Consider the following 26,000-nt stretch of genomic DNA (forward strand, 5'->3'; position numbering starts at 1 on the left):
TAGAAAATGAGGAGAAATTACACATTGCACAGAAGACTGCTTATTAGATGATATTAAGAATGTATTAACTTGGGCTTCCCTGGTGGCGCAGTGGTTGGGAGTCCGCCTGCTGATGCAGGGGACACAGGTTTGTGCCCCGGTCCGGGAGGATCCCGCATGCCGTGGAGCGGCTGGGCCCGTGAGCCATGGCCGCTGGGCCTGCGCGTCCGGAGCCTGTGCTCTGCAGCGGGAGAGGCCACAGCGGTGAGAGGCCCACGTACCACAAAAAAATTAAAAAAAAAAAAAAAAAAAAAAAGAATGTATTAACTTTTAGATGTAATTATATTATGTTTAAAATAAACCTGTATCTTAAAGAGATACATATACTTACTTATTTCTGGATAAAATATGATCTCCAGTATTTGCTTTAAAATTTCCTAGAGGGGTAATTCCTTGGTGGTCCAGTGGTTAGGACTCAGCGCTTTCACTGCCGAGGGCTCGGGTTCAATCCCTGGTTGGGGAACTAAGATCCCACAAGCCACGTGGCATGGCCAAATAAATAAATAAGTAAAAATAAAATAAAATAAAATAACCTAGAGGGAGAGGGGTGTTCACTTGTCGATAATTGTTGAAGCTAGGTGATGGGTACATAGGAGTTTTTATTATACTATTTTCATGCGGTTCAAAACATAAGTTTTTAAAAATTATACAGATAATAAAGGAGAACATACAGATAAATTTTAGCACATACAAGAACTTGAGGTTACTTTGTATAATCACTCACTCTATTGTCTGGTAAAGAAGAGGTGGTCAAAGTTTATTAAAAGAAAAATTTAAAACAAGAAAAAAGAAAAAAAAAACACCCTGAATTCAGTCTCTCTTACTGGTCAAGGTACTAATTCTGCCCCAGCTTCTGGCCCCATCATCCAGCTCTTTTACACATACACAGCCTTACACTCTTCCAACGAGTATTTATTATTAGTTAAGCCATGATTCAGGACCCCAGGGTGGGGATCACTATGTTCCCAGGTCCCCCTTCACCACCCTGGGGAGAAGGACGGAGGACAGAGAAGGTGGGGCGGAGCCAGTTCAGATCTTCCCAGGAAACGTGCCTTCTGTCCGGCGGTCGTCCCAGGCCGACACCTGTGGAAAGATGGCCGGTGTTACTCCCTTCCTCCACAGGGAAACCAGATGGGTGAACTTCTTTGTCTTCCCCACTTTGCCTACCTGTTCGGTCAACAAGTAACCCCAGGACCTGCTATGTGCCAGTACCAGCAACTGTTCCAGGAGCTGGGGAACCAGTAGTGACCCAGAAGGACACAAATCACTGTCCTGAATGAGCTGACATGAACTGACCCACTGAGGGGACAAGGGGTGGGGCTGGCGGTGGGGCTGGCGGTGGAGGAATAATAACAGGCAGACTCACTGCAGAGCTGTCTGTGGGGAGATGTGTGTAAAGACCTTCAAAAGTGTGACCAGGCCCTGCTTCAGGAACCCCAGAGTCAACCCTCAACGATGTCTGTCAGAACAGAAGAAAGAAGGAATACTGGGCAGCTGTGAAAAAAAATGAGGCTATCTATGCTCCAGCAGGAATGCATCTCTAACGATCAAATGCACCATCAAGTGCAAAAAGGTCCAAACCGGCTACAGAGCGTGATCCTACTATCGCTCACAGATGTATGCATACATATACAGAACGATGGACAGGCCCATATCGAACTGTTAACACTCGCCCGAGGAAACACTCTGCAACTTGTGGACCCTCTTACAGGCAGTCAGAGCACATTTATTTTTATATACACACACATTCACATCTACGTGCTATACATTAGAGGCAATGGATAAATGCATGGACAAGGAAGACAATCTGAATCCCTGCTCCATCGCTTCCCAGCTGTAATTTCCTCATGCAAATTACTCAACCTTTCAGGGCCTCAGTTTCCAATTTTGTAAAACTGGAAATTAAAAATTTTTTAAAAAATTTCTTTTTTTTTTTTAAGCATGTTTGCCCATATATGATATAAAGCACTTACAAAGTAGCTGGCCCATAGCAAGTGCCTGTTTTATTTACACACATACATCACACATCACAAATACTCTTTACTTAAATTTGGCCATACTATACAGATTTTCCGCCCTCCCATACTATAGATTGTCCTGCAACTTGCTTTCTCCTTGAGTCTTAGAGCTCTTTCTGTATTCTGTCACATAGATCAACATGAATATACCATCACATATAACTTGTTTCTGAATGTTCCCCATTACAAACAACTCTGCAATGGATGTCCTTGTATACAAACATTTTTATAGGATGTGTAGACGTGAAACTGCCACATCTAGAGTATGATTTTTTTTTTCATTTTGAAAGATCCTGTCTCAGGATTGACCTTATCAGTGATTGGACCTGGGCTTCCCTGGTGGCGCAGTGGTTAAGAACCCGCCTGCCAATGCAGGGGATACAGGTTCGAGCCCTGGTCCAGGAAGATCCCACATGCCACGGAGCAGCTAAGCCCGTGCGCCACAACTACTGAGCCTGCGCTCTGGAGTGCGCCAGCCACAACTACTGAGCCCGCATGCCACAACTACCGAAGCCCGCGCACCTAGAGCCCATGCTCCACAACAAGAGAAGCCACTGCAGTGAGAAGCGCACGCACTGCAACGAAGAGTAGCCCCCGCTTGCCGCAACTAGAGAAAGCCCACACACAGCAACAAAGACCCAATGCAACCAAAAATAAATAATAAATAAATAAAATTTTTAAAAAGTGATTGGACCAATCTATAGAACCACCAACACTTAGTACTATCGTCCACTCCCCATCCCTTTTAAATTAAAGGATCAGGCTGGTCTGATCCATTGGCTAATTAATCTTTGTCCAATAATCCCACTTCATGGAAAGGAAACTAAGGAAACCATTCAAATAGAAGGCAAAACATTTCCTGCAATGGAACTGTACACTGCAGTATCATTTAAAATAGTGAAAAAACTATTAAAGACAATGGCTACCCAATAATTGAGCAGGTTGTACTGACATGAAAATAGGTAAACAATGCAAGTAAAAAAAACCAAGGATAAATAGCATCTACAGTATGATCCATATCTATATTTTAAAAGTATATAGGGACTTCCCTGGTGGCGCAGTGGTTAAGAATCTGCCTGCCAATGCAGGGGACATGGGTTTGATCCCTGGTCCGGGAAGATCCCAAATGCCGCGGAGCAACTAAGCCCATGCGCCACAACTACTGAGCCTGCGTGCCTAGAGCCCATGCTCTGCAACAAGGGAAGCCACCGCAATGAGAAGCCTGTGCATCACAACGAAGAGTAGCCCCCGCTCGCTGCAACTAGAGAAAGCCCATGTGCAGCAACGAAGACCCAACGCAGCCAAAGATAAATAAGTAAAATAAAATAAATTAAAAAGAAAAAAGTATATAAACATACACCAACACCTACTCACACATTAGCACACAGAAAAGGAAGTGGAAGATTTATACCAAATTTCTAAGGGAAGTTAACTTTGGACTCAGATGGGGGTGACTTAGAGGAGTTTTTCACTTTTTACATTATAAAAGTCTCTCACTTTGAGGGTTTACTGTATTTTTTATAAAGAAACTAAAGACTCTTTTCAATAGGAAAATAAAAGGGAGTTCCTTGGTGGCCTAGGGGTTAGGATTCAGGGCTTTCACTGCTGTGGCCCAGGTTCAATCCCTGGTCAGGGAACTGAGATCCTGAAAGCCTTGTGATGTGGGAAGAAAAAAAAAAAAAAGAAAGAAAGAAAGAAAAAGGAAAAGAAAAGATGATTGGAAAAAATGTTTTAAATGCTCATATAGAAAAAGTGCTGGACTCCCAGCCCCCCTCCTCCCCAAATACACATACTGGGATTAGAGGTTAATTTTTAAAAATACACAGGAAACACCTGAAAGATGTTACAGTATTATTAGCCAGGTCAGGAGGATGAGAAACAATTTTTTGCCCCTTCCTCGATTTCTTAAGTTTCTGTGAAGTGGTTATATTGCTTATAAAAAAACAAAAATGAACAATAGCAATAACAAAACACTCATTTTTACTTCATCAAATTTCTGGAATAAAGAAGCCAGGGCTGCTGGGTGTGTTCACATCCAGCCCTCAGAAGGCAGAGACAGCAGGCACCCGAGGGGAGGAACCACAGAATCTAACGCTCCCCAGGTAAGGGCAGGTCCCGGGCCCAGAGGCTGGGTGTGGGGCAGCACCGGGACTGGAAGCGTGTTTCCTAGCACCCTGTCCAGCACTCACTTAATGCAGGCGCTGAGGCTGGAGGGCGGATATTATGGGATCATGATGTCATGGTACCCAAGATCAAGCAGGGACAAGGAGAAATCCTGGGAGGGGAGAGGGTACTCAGACACTTGAGAGAGTGTGGCCACAGAGGTGGGAGGCAAACCAAGCAAGCTGAGGAAGAGTGCATTAAGGCAATCTGTTCTCAAGAAACAAGCCCCAAAGATGTACATCAAAATTAGAACACAATCTCCATCAAAGGGGACCAGTTAAATAAAAGCATTTGTAAGGTGAGGACTTCCCTGGCGGTCCAGTGGTTGAGACTCCGCACTTCCACTGCAGAGAGCACAGGTTCGATCCCTGGTTGGGGAACTAAGATCTCACATGCTGTGCAGCACAGCCAAAAAATTTTTTAAAAGAAAACAAAAAAACAAAAATGAATGAGGTAGATCTATACGCACTGTCATAAAAAAAGACTCAAGACACATTGGAAAGTCAAAGCAAGTCACAGAACAGACTATATAGTATGACCCATGCATACACAGAAAGTTCCACAGGCTTATGTATAATAAATGTATATAGAGAAAGATGAATCAGTTAACAGTAGTAACCTCAGGGGAGGGGCACTGGGGAGCGAAAGTGGACGTCTACTTTTCATTTTACTGTACTGCTCAGTACTGTACTGTACTGTTTTATTTTTTTAAATGAGTACTATTAGTTTTGTAATAATATCACATTTTGATTTTAAGACATACGATTTTTTTCATTTTAACATCTCTGAAAATAGCATGCTTGTTACATCCATTTCTGGCATTAAAAAAAAAGATTTAAACATCTCTCAGTGTTTCTTGTAGTCGATGGGGTCTTTGACTTGATGAAATAAAGTAATATTTTATTTAAAAAAAGAGGGTATGGCAGAATATTAAATAGTAACAACGGGTCTGGTCAGATCAGGCCTAAAAGGACTGCCTTATCGCATCCCTGTTTTCTAGAAATGCGTGCTGAAGTAGATACGGGTGAAATGACATGTCTTGGATTTGCTTCAGAATACTTCAGCAAAGGAAAGAGGAAAAAGAAAAGGAAATGGAGGAAATGTGGAGAAATCTTGAAACTATTCAGTTTGGGTGATGGGTATATTTGGGGGGGGGGCGGTCACTGAATTATTCTCTCTACTTTTATGTATATTTGGAAATGCTCATATGAAAAAAGGACAGGATTCCAAAAAATGGTGAGCTCCACAGGGACAGGGCATTTATTTGTAGTGTCTGGGTGAGAAAGATCTGGTTGCCTTGGCTGAGAGCCTGGCTGGTTGAGAGTACCGGCGAAAGGAGGAAAGGGAGGTGATTCTAGGAAGAAGAAAGGCCACATCCATGGCCAGTGTGATGCCTTGTCCTCCCTTTGCCTCGCACAGATGAGCTCCCAAGAAGTCACCCCACGCCCCTCTGCCAGGACCCCACCCCCACCCCAGCACCCCAAGGGCCCAGGAGGAGGCACATACCCAGGATATGGGGCAGAGGGACTTGTACACACGCCGGTACCATTCACACACGGAGACGTCACCCCCTTTAGCAGTCATTGCCTTCTCACAGCGGTGGAAGTCTGTGAAGAACGGGGATCAGGGTCAGCCCAGACCAAGGGCTGGAACACATTTTTTGATCAAAATTCACAGAAATCGTGTTTACTTCACAACCAGTTACACAAATCCCCCCTTCCCCCAAGTTTCACAAAGAAAGCATACACTTACAAGTGTAGTATTCAAAAGGGCTAGACACACCTCACTAAGCTGATTTTGCAACCCCTAAAGAACGACTGTTCTACTTGAAAATTCTGGGGTCAGGAACGATAAGGCGACCTGAGAGGTGTGCGTGGGGATTATGGAAGTCCAGAACCAGGGCAGGGGAAGGGGACGGTGGTCTCGATGCTAAGATGCTGGCATCCTGGAGAGGAAGACAGGAGGGGGATAATCTGGTTTTCAATAGTAGGAAATTAATTCAAAAATTACCCCAAGTATTACACTCCTGGGCACATTCCCTAGAGAGAAAAGCATTCACATAGACATCAAATCACATTTATAAGCATGTTCGTAGCAGCAGCATTCATAAGAGCCCCAAACTGGAAACCATGCAAGTGTCCATGAATAACATGTGGAAAACTGTACAGCAATAAAAATGAGCAAAACACATGCCACAGCATAGAGGAATCTTCAAAACTGTTGAATGAAGACATCCAAACATAAGACAACACATACAGTATTTATAAAGATCACAAAGAGGCAAAGCTCACAGTGGTGATAAAACTAAAGTGTGACTGCCCTGAGTTTGTGGGGTTACACCTCTCCTGGGGAGAGTAGAGTGTTGTTTTCAAGACAGGGCGCGCAGTAGGCATGGGAGCCCAGAGGGCTGGCAGTATCTAGTTTTCTATCCAGATTAGTTACATGGGGGATGCACTTAAGAATTATTCATTTAGCTGTATATTACGTTTTATGTACTTCTTGTATGTATGTCATATTCCATAAATACACACACACACACACACACACACATCTTGGGGGAAAAAAAAAAAATCACTGTGGGAACCAAAGTTTGTGACCCTGGGCCAGATCTTAAGCACAGGTGGTGATGAGGGGCACAGGCCCTGAGATGTCAGATGATCAGAATAAAAGAGCAGAGGGCTGGGATGCATAGGTCCCCTGCGAGGAGCCAAGAGGCAAGCGACTTGAGGTGTGCGACCAGGGGAAGGTCAACACTGCGCCCCGCGCCCCCCGCCCCCCCATGTCCTGCTCACCCAGGTAGTTCTGCCAGCAGTTCCTCGTCTGGTTCTGGTTGGGGAAGCGGCTGTCAAAAGGAGCAGTCTGGTAGTTCTTGATTTTGGTCTTGATGTCCTCGGCCATAGTGCTGACTCCTGGAGGCAGAGAATGGGTGCTGGCAGGGGTTCTGGGGCTGGCAAGGGGCTGTCAGTCCACCCAGGCCCGGTGAGCAACAAGCCAACGCCCCTCCCTCTCAGTACACACAGAGTGAAGGCAGGGCAAGAACACATTAAGGGTGGAAGTCACAGCAGGGTGTCTGGGGGAGTCAACTCCTTGGTAAAATCAGGCTTTATTTGTCCCAACATAACACCAGCTGACATTCACTGAGTGCTTACTATAAGCAAGGAAGCTTTATTCCTACAGTCACTCTAAAAGGCAGAAACTATTACTATCACTGCTTCACAGACAAGAGACAGGGTGTTAAAGACTTCCCAAGGTCAATCAACACACATGTGGTGGAGTTGCACTCTATCACTAACTTAACCTACACTGCAAAGGTTCTTAATGTCTACTGGTGCCATGAACTCCTCAGGGGTCTAATGAACCCTTTCTCAGAATATGTTTAAATGCATTTAAAGGGAACTTCCCTGGTGGTCCAGTGGTTAAGAATCTGCCTTCCAATGCAGGGGACGGGGATTCGATCCCTGCTCGGGGAACTAAGATCCCACCTGCCCCGGGGGCAACTAAGCCAGCACACCACAGCTAGAGAGAAGCCTGTGAGCCTCAAGGAAGATCCCGTGTGCCGCAACTAAGACCCGACGCAGCCAAAAAGAAAATAAATAAATAAAAATTTAAGAATGCATTTAAAAATTGCATAGGATCACAAAGAAAACCAGTTACTTGTAGCTGAGGATTTATTAACTACCACAATTTCAAAATAATCATGCCTGAAAATATGTTGTTAAATCTGCAACCATAATGGTCTGTAAGATGACCTTCGATTTTGATTGCTGACAAAGTCACAGATAATGCCAATACTACTAGGGCTGTTGCCTCCATTCCTAACGGAAGGAAATGCTACCTTTCAATTAGAAACTAGCAAAAGCACAGATGTAAATTGCCCCCCATTCAAGTACTAGCACCCATTGAATTCTACAGATTCTGTGGACCCAGGGTTAAAAACCTGTGCTATAATCTCTCTTATGACAGTGACACACTGTTTTCATCAGGGAATCCGAGAGAAACTGCCTCTATTCCAGATTATTCGAGTAGTCGTGGGGTTACACAGAAGTAAGCAGACCAGTAACAAATTCAAGCGACCCAGGGTAGCGGTAAGGATCTGGGGCACCGGAGGAGAGTCTTTCCGGGAGCGGGGTGATGTGAACACCAGCCGCTGGGACACAGACGCGGTCGGAAGAGTTGTTTTGGAAGCCATCTCCAGCCGCTTTCGGGAGTGAGGGTGGACTGAGGATGACGCTGCAGCCCCTCCAACGTCCAAGGGAGAGGAGGGGCCAGACACCAGGAAGCCAGGCGGCGGCGGCCTAGGCAAGCCTGTGGGGGGGGAGGGGGAGGGGGAGGGGGAGGGGAGGGGGAGGGGGAGGGGAGGGGGAGGGGCAGGGGAGGGGGAGGGGCGCCTGCGGCCTAGTGACTAAGAGCACTGCAGTCCTGGTCGCTGGCTAAACTGCATAATATCTGATCCTCAGTTGCCTGCCAGTCAAAAAGGGATAATCGCAGGCCTTATCTCATAGGGTTGGAGGGAGGATTACATGAAGCAATATAAATCGCTTGTAATGTTCCTGGAATCGAAGAACTAAATAATCGTCAGCTACGATTACTAACTGAACAGGACCCCAGGGCTCCTGGAGGTCGGCCGCTGCCGGCCGGAAACCTTATCTCGTCCTCCGGGAAGCAAGGGTCGGGCTCCACAGTTCCCCAGGCTGGGGTTCCAAGCCCCCCGAGCCCCCCCCCCACTCACCTAAAGACGCTCCTGAAGCCCCAGGTAGCTCAATGTGACCCTCAGCAATGACTTCAGCGTCGGACCGGAAGCGGAACGAAGACCGGCCGGAAGCGGGACTAGGCAGCGCACTGGGGAGTCTTCCGCACGGCTAGAGCGCCGTCCCTGGAGCGGTTCAGGCCACGCCCATGCGAGCGAACTCCAACCTTCCTATTGGGCTGAATTGCCTGTTCATCCTCAATCCCGGCCCAATCGTAAGCTTGCGTGGCACTTGGAACAGCACAGAGCTATGGCTATGCCAAGTTGTGGGCGCAGCGTGGTCACCGCTCTGTCTTTACTAGGAGAAAGGAGTCTTGGGGCTGGCTGGGGAGTGGGCCTGGGAATAATATCCTAGCGGAAATGCTCTTATTCGTGCAAGAATTATTTATTGAATGCTTACCCTGACAAAGTCCTTGCAAATGACCTACACGGTTTGGCCCCCTTTCATACTCTTATCTGCTGCTGCGGTTCCAGCCACACTGGCCTCCTTAGCAGTTCCTTAAACGTGCAGGCTGGCTTCCCCGTAAGGGCCTTTGCACTTGTTGTCCCCTTGGCCTGGAATGCTCTTCTTGCAGTTGGCTCCCTCCATCATGTCCTGCAGGTCTTTGTTAAAATGTCACTTTATCAATGAGTCCTTCTCAGTCCAAATATTTTAAATTGCTATCTTGTCAGTTTCTTCCCTACTTTATTTCTCCAAAGCACTTATCGTCTGACATACTGTATCCTTCCTTTTATTGTTTATTTTTATTTTTTTGTCTCCCTCAATATATAATAGAAACATCATCAAGGAGCAAGTTTTGTCTCTTACTCACCGTTGTATCTCTAGCACTTAAAACAGTTTCTGGCACATAGTATAGGTACTCTATAAATATTTGTGGAATGAGTGAATTTCTTGTGTGAATAAAGGGGGCTTTCAGGGACTGGAAGAGGAAGCTATGAAAGAGACCTGCTTTTGCCCCTCCCCTCAGCCTGGCCTCCAAAGCTTCTCACATACTGTGCTGGGTGCAGTGTCCAGGCCTAACTGGGTTGGGGGCCTCTTATGCATTCTGTGTTCATCAGTGTGGAACTGCCTGTTTACATGCCTGCATTCACCCCCTTCAATGAGATCTTCCCAAAGCCCAAATCCCTTCCCTGTTTAACCCCCTCCCTGGTTCCCCCATGCCCTCAGGAGAAAGTCCAGGCCCCTTACCATGGCCCACATGGGCAGTTCCAACTGGAGCTTTGTGAACTGAGTCATGGTCCCCTCTCCAGCCAGGTTGATATTTTAGTTCATTGAACAGTGCTGTGAGATCTACCTCCAGGCCTTCGATTACTCTATTTCTTCTGACTGGGACATTCTTTGCCTGCCCGACTTTTCAAATCAGCTGTTCTCTTCTCCAGGAAATTTTCCCTGACCACCCCCCTGCCCCCACCTCAGGCTAAGGCAGATCCTTCTTTTTGGTCCCCTTCAACCCCCTGGAGTTTCTCCATCCCAGACCTGACCACTCTGGTCTGTCCCTGGCTGGTGATGGGTCTGTCTCCCCACTGGACTGTGAGCTTCCTATGGGCAAGGTCCAGGGTTGTCTTGGTCACTGCTGAGTTCCCAGCATGGCCCATAAGGGGACCACTCAGTAGGCTCTCTTTAGAGGCTCAGTAGTTCCTAGAACAGGGTAGGCTCTCCTTGGGGTCTGAGTTCTATGGCCCCCAGCTTGGAGTGGGGAAACAGAGTAGGTGGTTTTGGGGCGTAAGCACTAGGTCTAACTCCTTGATGGTTCCTAGCACTGAGAGGTCACGCGGTAAGCCCTTTTTGGAGACTGAGTTCTTCAAGGTGAGGACAGTAAATAAACTCGAAAGTTAGTGATTGGGTCTGATTCTTGTGCAAGTCCCAGTACCGGGCAGGCACACAGCAGGCAGGCCCAGTGGGGACTGTCTGATTCCTCTGCGTGTCCCACGACACAGTGAGCACACGGTAGGTCCCCCGGTGTGTTTTGGGATCACACGGGGCTGTGGAGGCGACGTGGGCGTGCTGGTGCACACAGGCCCCCTAGCAGACGTAGTTAGTATCAGTGGGAAGGATGCAAACAGCACGCACAACGATGCCTGACCGTGTATTTTTATTGAGTCGTTGCTCCCTGTCCGCTCTCCACGCAGTCGGGATAGACTAGGCCAGGCACGCGGCCCCCGAAGCGGTACGTGTACTTGCGCCCCCCGCTCTTGCGCACGATGTCGCGGCGGTAGTAGTAGCGCAGACCTCGGCTCAGCTTCTCGTAATTCATGCCGGGCTTCCTCTTGCGCTCGCCCCACAGCCGCGCCACCTAGGGCGGAGGCCCGGCTTAGTCTGAGGGGTGGGAGAGGTGAGGAGTGGGAGGGGCTTGACAATAGATGGGTGGGGCGGGGGCGGGGTTCTGGTCTGTCAGCATGGGGGTTAGGCCCGGCGGAGCGGGGCGGAGTTGAGGGCGAGGCTGGGGGCGGGGCCTAGCACTAGGCGAAGTGCTTGGTGGGGCTAAACTGAACACAGGGAGAACCAGGCGGGACTAAGCGGGTCTGGGAGGCTGCCCCACCTCTTTGGGGTCGCAGAGTTGGAACTCGCGGCTATTGCCCGTCCAGCGGATGCAGCTGCTACGCGCCCCGTCGTGGAGTAGCTCCAGGAGGAACTGCCACAGCTGAATGGGACCTGCGGGGTGGAGGCAAGTGAATACTCAGGTTTCCTGGCCCCAGATCATGTCGCTTCGATGACCCAGGAATCCGGATACCCTTCCCCTCGGGGACCGAGTCCAGATTCCTCCGTCTAAGGGACCTAAGAGTTGGCCTTGGGGACCCAGGCATCGGGGCCCCCATCTTGGAGATTTAGGAGTTTGGCTGCCCCATCTTGGAGACCCAGGGATCCATATCCTCATCTCTTTCCTTTTGCCCAATGCAGGAGCCTAGGTCCTCGTCCCTTGCTCCCGGGAAGACTACCCGCGTCTTAGTCCTCTCCTCCCTGGGGACCCAAGAGGAGGGCCACCGCCCCTTCCTCTCTCGAGCCCCGCCAGTTTCCCGGTCCCGCCCCCTTTGGTGCCTAGGCCCCGCCTCACTAGACTCGGCTTCGCTCCCTTGGGACAAAGTGTCTCGGACCTCACCTCGGTGGTTAGCTTTGGGGTAACAAGCCAAGGTTGCGCGGTCCGACTGCTGGCTCGGTTCGGAGGAAGTGGTGAGATCTGAAGTCTGGTACTCCTTCGAAGAGGTGGTGCAGTCCGTATGCAGCCCCGAGACCCAGGAGATGGTATAGTCCGATCCCGCAGGCCCGCCCCACGAAACGATAGAGTCTGCGGGCGGCTCCTCGGCGAGGCCCTTGCCCCAGTAGGTGGCGCTGTCCGGGCCAACAGAATAGTCCCAGCTGGTGGAGCTGGCGGCGACCTGGGCGCCCGACCACGAGTTGGCACTTCCCGCGGAGGTGGCGCAGTTCTGGGCGGCTGCCCCTTCAGAGCCAGCCCAGAGGGCGGGACCCAGGGCCTGGGAGACGCGGCTCCAAGGGACCGAGCCGGTGCACGGCAGGTCTGTCCAGTCTCCCGACCACGGAAGAGCCTGAGGGGCGGGTTCTGTGAGGACGAACGGACTCCAAGTGAGAGGAGCCCAGGTGTCCCAATCCCTGGCCCCCCTCGGGGGTTCTAGGGGTCGAAGCTCTCAGCCCTGACGCCTGGGGCCCCACGCTCCAGGATCTCGGTCATGCCACCTTAAGGACACAGGCGTCCTCCGTCCTATCCCCGTTCCCCCTCAAAGATCGGGGAGTCTAAACCTCTAGTCACAATGGAGGACCCAGTCCCCTCCTCCCCCCGCCTCTCCGCACACACTCACCCGCCCCCCATGGAGCTTCTGGGTACGGTAATGCGGAGCCCCAGTCCGGCTGTGGGAGCCCTGCGAGGGATAGGACGTAGCCGAGTTTAGGGAATGGTGTGCACAATGACTAGAGACTCCCCTCAGCCGTGGTCTTTATTTGTCAGGGACTGAGAGTTATTACCCCCGGCCCCTACTCACTCAGACCTAGGACTCAGGAGGCTGTCTGGGCCCCTCCTCCTCCTTCTCCTTCAACCTCTGGAGTTCCAGTCCACACCCCTCTCCCCGCTCAACCCCAGGAGTCCAGGCACGCCTCCTTCCTCCCTTAGACTTAGAAGCCCAGCCTCTCACCTTCTTCCCCAGCGCTCAGGGGTCCCAGCCCACAGACACTTTTCCGACATGTCTCCGCTGTCAGCGTGTCGCCCTGGAGTGCCAGTTCAGGGAAATAGAAGTCGAGTTCAGCTCCTTCTGCAGGCAAGAAGGTTAGAGCCCCGTCAGGGTCAGTGGAAGCGCCCACTTGAGCACCCTCCCCACACACATGGTCTCAGCCCCAGCAGCCTACCAAGCCCTGACAGCCTGTTCCCCAGGGGCACTTCCTGTGGTGATGCTTCATCCCAGTTCCACAAATCCATGGCTGCTCGCTGTGAATGTTCTGGGTCAGAAAAAAAAAAAAAAAAGGGCCCAGGGTGAGCTGGTGACACTTAGGGACCCCGGAGTCTGAGCCCCATCCCTTGCTTCACTCAGACAGAGGAGGGAGCCCAGGCCTCTGCTCCCTCTTTCCCCAGGACCCTGGACTGTTGGCCTCCAGTGTCCTTTTCTCTCAGACCGGGAGTTAAGGGCCCCCAGACACCCAGACCCAGGAATCCAGGCCCCCAGACACCCAGATTTCCAGTCCGCAGTTCACAGCTCACCTCTGGCAGGTCTCTCTGCCCTCAGCCGGGGGTCTCAGCCCCATTTCATACCATGCACCCCCTCCCCCCGGGGGCCTGGGCAGGGGGGAATTTTCCAAGACGTCAGAGCTGGGGGTCGAAGCGGGGGTCGAGTTGCAGGGGCTGAGGCGGGGCCGAGCTGTGTCACCCCCCGCCCCACTCCCCTCTGCCCCCAGAGATGGCCGTCCGCCTCCACGGTAGCTTTGGCTGTCCTGCCGCAGGAGTGGCTTGGACTTGAACAGGAGCTTGGGAAACAGCGGGCTGGGCGAGACCGGGGTGAGGAGGGGTGTTTCCGGGGTGACTGGGGCGGGGCGGGGGTCTTCGGGACTTGATCCTGTGACATGGGAGGTGGTGGGGGAGGAGAGCCTGGGGTCAGCGGGGCTGCGCCAGGCTTATCTGCAACAGGAAGGGGGATTTCCGGCCAGACCCCCGGCAGGCAGACGTCACAATCCACAGGGGGCCTGTGGGGGTAGATTGACCTGGGATCCTCCACCAGGCCCACTTCTCCCCTTCTGAGGGCTTTGAGGGGAAGTCCTGGGGCTGCTTCCAAGGACAGTAACAACAACAGTATGAACAATAACAAGTGATAATAATAGCTAACATTTATTGGGGGCTCATTATGTGCCACCGCCTGTGCCCTGGGCCTTTATTTAATCCTCTTACCAGGTAGGTACTAGTCTTATCCCGATTTCATGAAAGGGAAAATTGAGGAGGAATTCCTCCCACTTTTCTTCATCTCCAGAATCCATGCCCTTCCCTGCTATAACAGTTCAGGACAAATGGGGAAATTTGAATATGAACTGAATATGAGATATAGAATTAGTCATTTTCTTAGATGTGATAATGGTATTATGATATGAAAGCTATCTCTATAAGGAACACTGAGATATTTAGGGGTGAAATGTTGTGTCTGTAACTTGTTTCCAATGATTCAGCAAAAAAACAAACCATGTGTACTTGCGACATGTACATGCACACGTGCAACATTTGGGACACACTTATACTAAAAAATTATTTGTTGTTTGTCTTAAGTTCAAATTTAACTAGGTGCCCTGTATTTTTATTTCCTAAATCTGGCAACCCTGAACCCTGGTAGCTTGGCTTCAGAGCCTGTGCTTGTACCCATCCTGCAATATTGATAAATATTTACCATTAAAAATAACCTCTTTAATATGGGCCATTTCCAATATCCACCCAGCTCAATCACTAACCACTTGTCATTCTGGGGGTGGGAGGAGTGGGGGGTGTGGGCACTGCCCTTCTCTGTTACACGAGGGAAACTGGGCTTCAACCAGAAGAGCAACTTACTAGGTCACACAGTAGGTGTTCGTGGGGCTCCTGGGATTGGACCCAGCGCTGGTTGAACCACAGAGCCCTCGGGCATCACCAGTCCCTCCATCCATCTAACCCAGGGGTCTGAAAGGAGTCTCCACCTGCTGTGCCCCACCAGGCCTGGAGCCTCCTCTCCCTGAAGCTGGCCTCTCTCCTGTCTGTATGTATCTGTCCCTCCATGTCTCTCTGCCCTGGGTCTCTTGTACCAGGCCTGAATGCAGTAACTATTTTTTTTGCCACACCTCACAGCTTGTGGGATCTTAGTTCTCTGACCAGGGGTTGAACCTGTGCCCTCAGCGGTGAAAGCAAGGAGTCCTAACCACTGGACCCCAGGGAATTCCCCCAAGTCTCTTCTGATGTCTCAGTCCCTCCGCACCTGTCTTTAAGTGTTCCTATCTCTCTCCCTATCTCCTTATCTGTTTCCATCTCTTCCCCACCCTGGGTTTTTTCCCCATCCGCCTTCCCATTGTACTGCCTCAGACCCACAGTTCTTGTCTCTTCCTGTCTCCCTCCCCACCTCTCTGTTTCTGCTCACTACATCCCCTCCATTTCGGTCCCTCTGTCTCTCAACCCCATTGATCTTTTTCTCTCTTTCCTCAGGACTTAAATGCACACATTTAAAACCTGCCTTTCTGGAATCATTCCTCTTTCCATCTCCTCCTTTGCCTGCAGTGAACAGAAGAGGGTCAGGAGTAGGGAGGGCTAGTGATGTGGGGATGGGGTTTGAGGGTTCTGGAGCTGGGTGGTCCAGCCCAGGTGGCAGGGGGCTGAAGGGTACTTCCTGCCATTGATGGGAGGCCCTCACCCCTCTAACCGGACTGGAAAATGTGACGTCAGAGGGGGCAGTAAGGGAGGAAGACAGGAACTGAGGAAATTTGACTCCTTTCCTGGGTAACTGGCTTCCCTGAGAGGCCTTGGCATCCCCTCCCTCCTAAGCCTGCTCCCAATCAGGGGTTCTGATGGCTATACCCCAGGGAGGCCCTGATCCCCTCCCCATGCCATCTCCCTCCTTTGCCTGGTCACTGCTCCAGCCTCCTTCCAGAACCCCAGATTTTTCTAAAGTGCAAATCTGTGAAGCTAGTCTCAGCTTCTCAAGGCTGGCTGCTTTCAGGGTAAAGTCTAAGTTCCCAGTTTGGTATTCAAGTTCCTGCATGGACACTTCTTCAGACAGGCAGAGACAAGCGTGGAGCTGGGAAACAGGAGTTGGGGAGAGACTAACAGATGCAGAGAGAGAAGAGAGACTCAGAGAGATACAGACACTTAGAAAGAGACAAGAAACAGAGGGGCACTCACAAAGAGGAGACATAGAGAAACACTCAAAGAGATAGAGCAGAAGTTGGCTGGATTTTGGCAGAGTGAAGAAACTAGAAAACAGTCTCAGAGACCTAGAGGGTGACAACTGCAGAGACTAGGAGAGAGAACGACAGGAAGAGAATGAGACGGTCTCAGAAGTGGCCAGTGCCTTGAGGAAGCCCCTCCCTGACTCCCAGGATGGCTTCCATCCCAACCCTGATCACTCTGGGCTGTGACTGTCTGGCTACAGCCCTATCTTCTGCCACTGGACCATGAACTTGGAGGGAAAAGGGCCTGTGGCTGTTTAAATCACCACTGTGTCCCCAGCACTGTCCAGGCCCTTGATGAGAGTCTGCTGAATGCATGAAAGCCTGGAAGGCTGTGAGCTCCAGAAAGGCAGGGCCCAGAAGACCCCCTTATCTTGGTGCTGAGAACACAGGGTGGAGTCAGAAGACCACAGGTTTGAGCCTCTGCTTGGCTTCAGCCTGGCCCTGAGCCTCTACTTCCTCCTCTGTGGAATAGGCTGCACTGGACGTGCACTTAAGAGGTTTCAAGAAGATGTAAGGGGCATGCAGCAGGTACCGAAAAATGCCCATCTGCATGTTTGTCTGAGTAAACTTTTAAGCCTCCCCACTATTCCCAGAGTGGGCGATGCTAAGCCCTGCCCCCCAAAGAGTGCTTCCAAGCCTAGCCAAGGATGGAAATGAACGTAAATTTATTGAAACTGGTTTTGGGGAGGATGGGTGGGTGGATAGTTGAGGATTTTCCAAAGAACTGTGGGGAGGAGCCAGCGCCCGGCCGGGTGGGAGCGGGTGCCCAGCCACAGACCCTATCTCAGGCCCAATTTCTTCTTCTCCTTTTGCTTCTTGCGCACCACGTCCAGGTTCCGGTCCTTCCACATGCTCTTGCGCAGCTTGATGGGGCGTGAGCCCACATACTTCCCTGTGGGAGGGAGGGTTCATGGTCAGGCTTGGGGTCAGGCTCAGGCCAGATGCCTGCCATGCCCACTGACCCTAGGGAAGTCTGCACCCACCATTCATCTCACGCATGGCGCGCACATAGTCGCTGGGGTCCTTAAAGCTGACGAAGCCATAGCCCTTGGTTTTGCCCGTGCGCTTGTCGCGGATCACCTTAGCCTTAAGGAAGGATGGGAAGCGGCTGAAGGCTCGTGCCAAGATGTCATCATTCACCTCATTGCCCAGATCCCCACAGAAGATTCGGAAGTCATCTGGGGTTGGAAGAGAGGAGGTCAGAGGATACAGATGTCTGGCTCAGTCTTATTTAAATGACCCCACCTTCTCTGGAAATATCACCAAGCCCTCTTCCTCCGTATGCCCAGCAGTCTCTGCCTGGGGCCCTCTTGGTCATAACAGCCAATGCTTGTATAGTGTTTACCCTGTGCTAGGCTCTCTGCTAAGCACCCATGAGGTTTTAACACATCTGGCACTCTCAACAACCCTTTACACCAAGGCACAGAGAGGTCAAGTCACCTGCCCCAAGTTAATCAGGAAGCGGCAGAGCTCGGACAAGAACTCAGGCATCTGGCTCCAGAGTCCTCACTTTTAACTAACTGCCCTGCCCTGCCCCACCCCAGGGCCAGCTCACCCATTCCCACGATGAAGCCCCTACCTTCGTCATCCCAGCCCTGGCCTGTCCTCCAAGCCCACAGCATCCTTTGGTCTCCTGAACACCTGCCCATGGACATTCCTTGGGCCCCTGACACCCACTGGCTCCCATAATGGCACCCCGGTACCACAGACTTCATCATTCCTCAGCTCTGCTTCCTCTGCAAAGCCCACTCTAATCCCCCTTGAGTCCCTGAAACCTGAACATACTGCCTGATTCTTCTCCAAGGCCAACTTCAGCTGCCATTCCTGGACATATACCCTGGGCTGGGCCTGAGCCTCCACCAAATGTGCTCAAGCCCAAAGAATCCCTTCCCCTATGAGCATATACTATTACCATCCCCTTGTTGGAGATGAGGAAAATGAAGCTTGAAGGGCTAAGTGACGTGCCCAAGGTCACAGAACTAGGGCCTACAGCCTGCACTGGCCACATCTGGGCCGGCGCTGCCATGGCTCTGGCCTGGGGTGGGTAGACGGTCCCAGGGAAAGAGGCAGAAGTCAAGGACTAGGATGGGAGGTAGGCCCCTCTCCTTGGCTACCACTGTGATTGCCCCATGGCTCTGGTGGTGACTGAGGACACTCTCTGAGAACAAGTTAGTTTACTCCATGCAGAAATAATCTGACAAACTTAGAGGGTGGGACCTTCTAGAAACCAACAAGTCTGAACACTTCAAAAAACTATTATACATAAGACAAAGCAGTGGGAGGGAGACAATTCTCATTAAAAAATAATCTAGTGACACAAAACTGCATGTATCCTCATTTGGGGGAAAAACAGCAATAATATAGTTTGGGGACAACTGGGAAAATATGAATATAAACAGAGTATGAGATGCCACAGAATTATTGTTAATTTTCTTAGATGTGTTAATCGTGTAATGATATGAAATAAAATATCACTATTCTTAGGAGAAGAATACTGAGGTATTTAGTAGTGAAGTGATAACTTCATTTATAATTTACTTCAAATGACTGAGCAAAAACCAAAAAAAGATACAAACACATGGAGAGTTAAAGTGAATACAGCCAAGTGTTAATCACTGAATCTAGGTGGTAGACATATAGTTGTTAACTGTGCAATTCAGTATTTAAAATTTTTCATAAAAAGTTAGGAGACAAAAGAATGCTCTTTCACTTTTAGCAAGCCAGGCCCCTCATGAACAAAACAGAGGCCAGAAGGTCCTAGGCGCCAATCCCCTCCACCAAGTTCTGTTCAGTGGCCAGGCGAGGGCCTGCCCCCTGGTGTCCTAGTCTGGCTCTCCCCGGGGTGGGCTAACAACAGTGCTGCCCTGTAGAGAGATGTGTAGTTACCTGGGTCGCCTTCCCTTGGTGGAGCAACGCAGACCCCGCACTCGAGCCCACTCACCTGCATCCCACTCCAGCAGGCTGGGGTCCTCCCAGCTGCTCCCAGCTGCTGTGCGAATGCAGCGTTTCAATTTCTCTGGCTTTCCCTTCTTCTTGTCCTCACCTAGAGGCTCTGGAACCTGCAGAGGAAAGGGATGGTGTGCAAAGGGCGTGATGCTGCAGTCGGACCTGTCTGCCCTCTTCATGTTCTCCCACTTTCCTCTGCTCGCCCGGTCCTCCCACCTCCATAGCTGGGGCACTGGATGTGCTGCTGGGTGTCAGGTATGTGTGTCTGCCTCCCTCTTCCCCATGTCCTCCGAACCCCTCCAATTTCCTGGTGTCCCTCCTACCTCCACAGATAGAAGATGACATGTGTTTCTGTGTGAAGAAGCCCCTAGGCTCCTGTCTGCCCAACCAGCCCTTTCTGTGCCCCCACTGCTCTGCTCCCTGCCTACCTCAAGAGCCATGAGGCCAGGGGGTGGCTCAGGCCGAGGGGGCCGGGGTCTCGGACGCAGGGACAGGAGCTCAGGAATGCGCAGCGGGGGCAGTAGGCCTCGCACAACTTCCAGAGGCAGGGGCAGGGGCTCAGGCTCGGGCAGAGGCATGGCCAGGGCCAGTGGCAGGCTGGGCCCAATGACTGCAGGGCCAGCTGGGGTGCCCCCAGCCCCCACAGCCACCGCTGCGCCAGCCTCCTCCAGCCCGGCCGCTGCCGCCACCACAGCCTCCTCCTTCTCTTTCAGGCCCAACCCCAGGCCGAGGCCCAGCTCTCGGGGTGCTGCTGGCTCTTCCTGTAGGCAAAAAGAGGGCGTGAGGGGGGCCAGATCACAGGCTCAGACCTCACTCCCACCTCCATCCTGTACAACAGAGCAAGGGCCTGGGCGCCAGAGAGCAGGCAAGAGACACCTAGACAGGGAAAGGAGTCTCTAGTTAGAGACAAACACAGGGATAGAGAAACACAGGCAGAGAGACAGACAGACACAGGGACAAAAAAAGACATGAAGACAGAAAAACAGAGACAATCAAAGGAAAAATAGAGATACAGAGAGAGAAGTACACCTGTAACTTGTGTTTTCTCTCTATACGTTCCTTACAAAAAGAAAAAAACAGATATGGCCACAGAAGGAAAGAGGGAAAGACAGAGACAAAGTCAGAGAATGAGAAGGCAGAGACATGAAAAGCCACGGGAAAGGCACACTTGGTAGACACAGCCCACCAGGCCAGGATGAGGGTCTCCCTGCCCACTGCACCTCTGACCCTCAGTTCCCTGTCTACACTCACCAGAGGAGGCCTCAGAGCAGCCATGGAGCCCAGAGGGGGCCCTGGGGCCCGAGCCATCGGTGGCAGCATCATAGGTGGTCCAGGGGGGCCAGGCAGAGGGGGGCCCACGAGGGCCTGGTGAGGGGGCCGCAGAGCCATAGGGCGGGGACCACCTGCTGTGGAAGAAAGAGCAGAATCTGTCAGGGTGTTAGTGGGGAAATCGGAGGGCTTGGGGAGCAGTTACGTGGCAGGATGATGACCCTGGCCCCCTCACCTGCTCTCTGTAGCACGTGAGGGATGAAGGCTGGATGCAGAATAGGGGCCCTCTGGGGGGCCGCAGCTGTGGGAGAGATGGGGGTGTGTGTCAAGGGGGACTGGGGAACTTGGGACAAGGTGTGCTTGTGGGTACTCTCAGAACCAAGAAATCTGGAGAAGAGCCTGGGGAGCCTTCTGGGAGATGCAGGGTTCTTTTCATTTGTTCATTCAGCAAAAACTTACCACTGATGACTTCCTCTGGGCCTGGCCCTGCGCTGTGCAATGCTAGGGACACACCAAAGACCAAGGGCTCTAAGGGAGCTCCTGGTCCAGAGTAGGACAGAGCAGACCTATCACCAGAGTGACAGCCAGAGAGATCAGGGCTGGGATGGGGGAAAGCCCAGGCAGGGTGATGGAGGCTGGGAGTGGGGAGCCCAGAAAGCAGTGGGAGCTCAGGAGAGCTATGCCGGGGGGACTAGAGAAGGCTTCCTGGAGAAAGGGACCTATGAGCTGAGACCCAAAGGCTAATGAAGAGTTGGTCAGGCAAGCGGTGAGTATGGAAATATTACTAGCAAGGAAAACATTTATAAACAAAAATTTTTCCCTTTTCAGTTTAGTGTAATCGTAATAGAGGAAGTTAGAGTTGGAGAGCATCATAGGAGAATGGTCAAGAGGTCAGTAGGCATCCAAGCAGTCTTGTTGGCTGAACCGTGTATGTCCTCCGGAGGGCACTGGGGAGCCACAGCAGGGTTGGAAGCTGGGCAGGGGACTAGGTCAGATATGCACTTTGATCAAAACCATACTAAAGTGTAGGAGGTGTTAAACCTTCTCAGATTCAGATAAAAAAGTGTAACAGGATTTAAGTAGCACAATTAACAAGTACGATCTAATAGAGATCATACCAGATCTTTACAGAACACATATCCTTTTCATACACGTAAGGAAATACTAATGTCACAAAAATCGTGTGTATAAAGGTCATCTCAACAACACAAAGTAAGAGTGAGTGACCTGTGGAGAGGACAGATTTTAGCTGATTTTGGTTAGCTTGATTTGGGTTTAGTTGATAGATTTTGGAAGATTAAAGTTGGGTGACAATGAGCAGGGGAGAGAAGGGACCTCAACAAGAGCCTTGCTGGTATATCTCAGCAATGTTTGGGGCTCCTGAGGAGGAAATGGGGATCTCTCTCTCTCTGCAAGGGGCTGGGTGATGTAGGGTCTTGACTGCCAGGTGAGGAGCACAGGTGCTTGTTTGATGGTTTGTTCATCCCATCAACAGAGCATGTAATACTTACTAGCTGGCATGGACCTTATATTTTAGAGAAAGCAAAAGATGATAACCATAATAAATAAACTGTACAACTGTTCGAAAGCATGAAGTGCTATGAAGAAACATAGCAAAGGGTAAGGATTAGGAGTGACAGTAAGGGGGTTGGTTTCCAGTGATCAAGTGAAGCCTTACTAATGCCAAACTGACAAAGTACACAATCAGGTTTATGCTTTAGAAAGACGATGACATCATGGGGATGAAATGGAGAGGGCAAAGTAGTTGAAACAAGAGTGCTTGGTGAAATGTGGGATTTCCTGGCCCCAGACCTACCTGCTCGCCGCAGGAACATGGCTTCTCGAGCCTCTGGACTGTCCAGGTGACTCCGATCACCAGGACCAAAGCCAACTGTTGGGAGGGGAGAGATGAGGATGGTTGGAGGAGAGTCCCAGGCATCCCTTTTTCACCACCTGGCCTCCCTCACTCCACCACTCCTTACTTACCTGGGCCCACAAAAGGTGGGCCACCCACCATGGGAGGAACCACTGTGGCTGCAGCGGCTGCTCGGGCCTCCAGAGTCTGTTGGACCTGTTGGAGAGGAGGCTGGGGTGAGGGGCCTGATTCAGTGCCCCCAAGCTGCCCTGGCAGGCTCACCTGGGAGGCCAAGGGTTTCATTCTTTGCACTCTGTGGCTATCTATCAAACTTTAGGTCTCAGCTAAAACATCACTTTTCAGAGAGGCTTTTGGGATCACACTAGCTGAAGGTGTCCTTAGCCCCCACCCCACCCCAGTTGCAACTTCTCTCATCATCCTGCTTCATCTTCCCCAAAGCACTTAGCACTACCTGAAATTATGTCTAGCGTGTCCTCCTTCTCTCCCGTGCCACCACCCTGGTCCAAGCCACCAATATCTCTTGCCTAGAGTATTATGGTTGCCTCTTCCTCAGACTCCTTGATTCTGCCCTGGCCCCCTACAGTCTATCCTCCAAACACAGCCAGAGCGACCCTGGTGACATCTAAGTTGCATCACATCACCCCACTGCTCAAAACCCTTCAACTGCTTCCCATCTCAGAGTAAAAACCAAGGTCCTTATGATGAGCAACAAGGTCTTACTAGATCTGTCTTTATCACCTCTCTGTGCTGATCTCCTCCCACCCTCTCCCTTGCTCACTGCATTCCAGCCACACTCTTCTCCCTGCTGGTCCTTGAACATGTCAGGTGTGCACCTACCTCATGGCCTTTGCATTGGCAGTTCTCTCTGCTGGGAATACCCTTCCCCCAGATATCTGCCTGGTTCCCTCCATCATGCCCTTCATATCTTTGCGTAAATGTCACCTCCTCAGAAAGGCCTTCCCTGATCGTGCTGATAAACCTCTGCTCTTCTTACTCTACTTTGACCTGTCTCTCAGTAGTAAAATGTAAACTCCAAAAAGGTAGTGATTGTTTTTCTGTTTTGTTCTCTGCTATATGCCTAGTGTCTAGAATAGTGCCTAGTGCAGAAAAGGCACTGGAAAATTATCTGTTGAGAGAATGAACAAGTTTCATTTACTTGTTCTCTTTTTAGTAGTCTCTTCACTACTCATATATACGTAGCTATGGAGCACCTGAATGTGACTAACGAGACTGAGGAACTATTTAACTTTAATATGAATTTTAAATAAATACAGAACATTTCCATCATTGCAGAAAGTTCTACTGGCCAACATGATCTAGAATAAAAGCTCCCAAAGGGCAGAAATATTCTTTTTCTTAGTCACTACTGTGTCCTCATTGCCCGGCACCTGAAATATTTGTCACACTAATTAATCAACAAGCCAACATGTTAATAGCTCTCTATATACAAACACAGTGTTCAGAGGCAACGTGCTCTATTATATGCATTAGTTCAGCCGTACCTGCTGGTATGTGTTGGTGGCGATAATTGGGCGGATCACAGGAGCTGCTGGGACTTGCATTGCTTCTACCGTGGGGACGGTGGGCACCGCAGGCACAGCAGTTGGGATTCCTGTAACCGGAGCCCCCAGAACTTCCTGCTCAAACCTGGGGGCGGGCAGGACAGACACCACAGCTCAGGACCTTGCACCAATTCGGGAACGCTGGGTATCGCGACAGCGCCTTCACCCCTGCCAAGCTCTCCTTCTTACTCCCGCCCCCACAATCCCAAAAGTCCCATTTCCCCAAGATAGAGCCATATGTCGGGGCTATCGTGGCCTGGAGAGTCCAGGGCTCTGGCTGTGGGACGGCTCTTATCGCGCCCTGTCGCGGGCCTTACAGGGCCATCTCCGCCTCCATCTCCTTCAAGCGTTCCTCGCCGCTCTTGCCCGGGATGCCAGCACCAGGACCCGGGACCACAGGTCCTCCTGCACTCGGGAGTCCCGGGGCTGGCCCCGCCCCGGCCATCGCTGCTGCCGTCGCTGTCGCCGCTACTACCGCCTCAGCTCAGTCGCCTCCGCCGGTTCCGCTGTGTACTCTCTGGCTTCGTCAGGGTGGGCGCCAGCGGATGACGTCTCAGCGAAAGTGACGGGCGCCGGTACATGACATCATGCGCCAACGGGGCTGGCCAACGGGGGCCGAGGGCCAATGAAAACCCGGCCATACCCGAAGGGCCCGCCCCAAGGAGGAATATAGGCCAATCAGAGTGCCGGAAAAACGAGTTTTACGGAAGAATCTGAGTCTATGAGAGTGCAGCCGAACGAGACTGCCACGCCTTCGTGGAGGAACACGGGCTAATGAGAGCGCTGTAAAGTCAGTTGTCCCTGTTCCTGAAGTGGACACTTGATCTTTAAGAACTCAGGAAAGTTCGGAGGTCCCGCCCTTGCCACCGCGAGGCCCGTTTCGGAAGTTTTAAAACACACTGAAATCCGAATCGCCCCAGGGCAGGACGAGGCTGGATATAACTGGGGCCCGTGGTCGCCCACTCTGGGGTAGACGGACACGCTACCAGACAGTGAGTCCCAGGAAAACCGGGGACATGATGTGGGAAGCTCAGATGAGGTGCCTGACTCAGGCTTCCTGGAGGAGGTGACGTCTGAAAACTTATGCTGGATGAAAATGAGAGATTCTGGGTAGGAGGAATACAGTTCATGCAAAGGCCGAGAGACAGTAGACAAATGCGTCACCTCAGAAGGTCACGTGTATAGTTTTGGTGTCTGTGCTTTCTAGGGATACAGCTGACCTCTCTTTTTTTTTTTTAGTCCTCAAAATGTTTTATGAATATTTTCAAAAATACACAACAGTAGGGAGAATAATATAATGAACATCAACGTACCTCTCAACAATTACTAATATTCTACCCTTCTTGTTTCGTCTATACTTCTTTTATTTTTTTGCTTTACATTATAGCAAATTCCAGACGTCTATCAATTCACCCATAATTGCTTCATGATGTCTCTCTAACATAAGGAGTATTTAAAAGGAAAACAAAACAAAAACAGTATTTTCACACCCAAGAAAAGGGGTATCTTAGGACCATCTAACACCCAGACTGAGTTCAATTTTTCCTGCCTCAAAATGTCTTTATACAGGGGACTTCCCTGGTGGCGCAGTGGTTAAGAATCCGCCTGCCAATTCAGGGGACACGGGTTTGAGGCCTGGTCTGGGAAGATCCCACATGCCATGGAGCAACAAAGCCCGTGAGCCGCAACTACTGAGCCTGCGCTCTAGAGCCCGCGAGCCACAACTACTGAAGACTGTGCACCACAACTATTAAGCCTGCTCGCCTAGAGCCTGTGCTCTGCAGCAAGAGAAGTCACTGCAATGAGAAGCCCGTGCACCGCAACAAGGAGTAGCCCCCGCTTGCTGCAACTAGAGAAAGGCTGCGTGCAGCAACAAAGACCCAACGCAGCCAAAAATAAATAATAAAAACAAAAACAAAACTTAATGTTACCTCTTGCCTTGGTTTCTTGAAGCTCCAGTTTGAACTAGCATAAATGAATGTTT

At 50.8% G+C, this 26,000-nt stretch overlaps 3 protein-coding genes across 8 annotated transcripts; all 3 read right to left on the bottom strand.

Annotated features, from left to right (window-relative positions):
• Positions 1 to 930: 930 nt before the first annotated feature.
• COX6B1 (cytochrome c oxidase subunit 6B1) lies at positions 931 to 9,100 on the bottom strand. Its single transcript, XM_059046242.2, has 4 exons — positions 8,950 to 9,100; positions 7,013 to 7,129; positions 5,727 to 5,827; positions 931 to 1,122 (listed from the first exon to the last, which is right to left on the bottom strand). The coding sequence occupies exons 2-4, from the start codon at positions 7,116 to 7,118 to the stop codon at positions 1,069 to 1,071; spliced, it is 261 nt and encodes an 86-aa protein (XP_058902225.1). The 5' UTR covers positions 7,119 to 7,129; positions 8,950 to 9,100; the 3' UTR covers positions 931 to 1,068.
• A 1,941-nt stretch (positions 9,101 to 11,041) lies between these two features.
• On the bottom strand, positions 11,042 to 13,391 carry ETV2 (ETS variant transcription factor 2). 4 transcript variants are annotated; one of them, XM_059046222.2, is made up of 6 exons: positions 13,322 to 13,391; positions 13,151 to 13,227; positions 12,781 to 12,862; positions 12,066 to 12,524; positions 11,508 to 11,620; positions 11,042 to 11,261 (listed from the first exon to the last, which is right to left on the bottom strand). In XM_059046222.2, exons 1-6 carry the CDS (start codon positions 13,389 to 13,391, stop codon positions 11,061 to 11,063), a joined length of 1,002 nt encoding a protein of 333 aa, XP_058902205.1. In that variant the 3' UTR covers positions 11,042 to 11,060. The 4 variants fall into 4 exon arrangements, with proteins under 4 accessions (XP_058902205.1, XP_058902206.1, XP_058902204.1 ...); XM_059046223.2 differs by having other exon boundaries at positions 12,781 to 12,850; positions 13,142 to 13,227; XM_059046221.2 differs by having other exon boundaries at positions 12,781 to 12,840; positions 13,111 to 13,227.
• A 3,620-nt stretch (positions 13,392 to 17,011) lies between these two features.
• RBM42 (RNA binding motif protein 42) lies at positions 17,012 to 24,580 on the bottom strand. 3 transcript variants are annotated; one of them, XM_059046212.2, is made up of 10 exons: positions 24,334 to 24,571; positions 23,957 to 24,101; positions 22,565 to 22,649; positions 22,395 to 22,469; positions 20,814 to 20,879; positions 20,561 to 20,715; positions 19,738 to 20,070; positions 19,305 to 19,422; positions 17,347 to 17,541; positions 17,012 to 17,255 (listed from the first exon to the last, which is right to left on the bottom strand). In XM_059046212.2, the coding sequence occupies exons 1-10, from the start codon at positions 24,459 to 24,461 to the stop codon at positions 17,143 to 17,145; spliced, it is 1,413 nt and encodes a 470-aa protein (XP_058902195.1). In that variant the 5' UTR covers positions 24,462 to 24,571; the 3' UTR covers positions 17,012 to 17,142. The 3 variants fall into 3 exon arrangements, with proteins under 3 accessions (XP_058902195.1, XP_058902194.1, XP_058902197.1); XM_059046211.2 differs by having other exon boundaries at positions 20,561 to 20,736; XM_059046214.2 differs by lacking the exon at positions 20,814 to 20,879 and having other exon boundaries at positions 24,334 to 24,580.
• Positions 24,581 to 26,000: the final 1,420 nt, after the last annotated feature.

Source organism: Kogia breviceps, chromosome 18 (genome assembly GCF_026419965.1).
Source record: "Kogia breviceps isolate mKogBre1 chromosome 18, mKogBre1 haplotype 1, whole genome shotgun sequence".
Lineage (NCBI taxonomy): Eukaryota > Metazoa > Chordata > Mammalia > Artiodactyla > Physeteridae > Kogia > Kogia breviceps.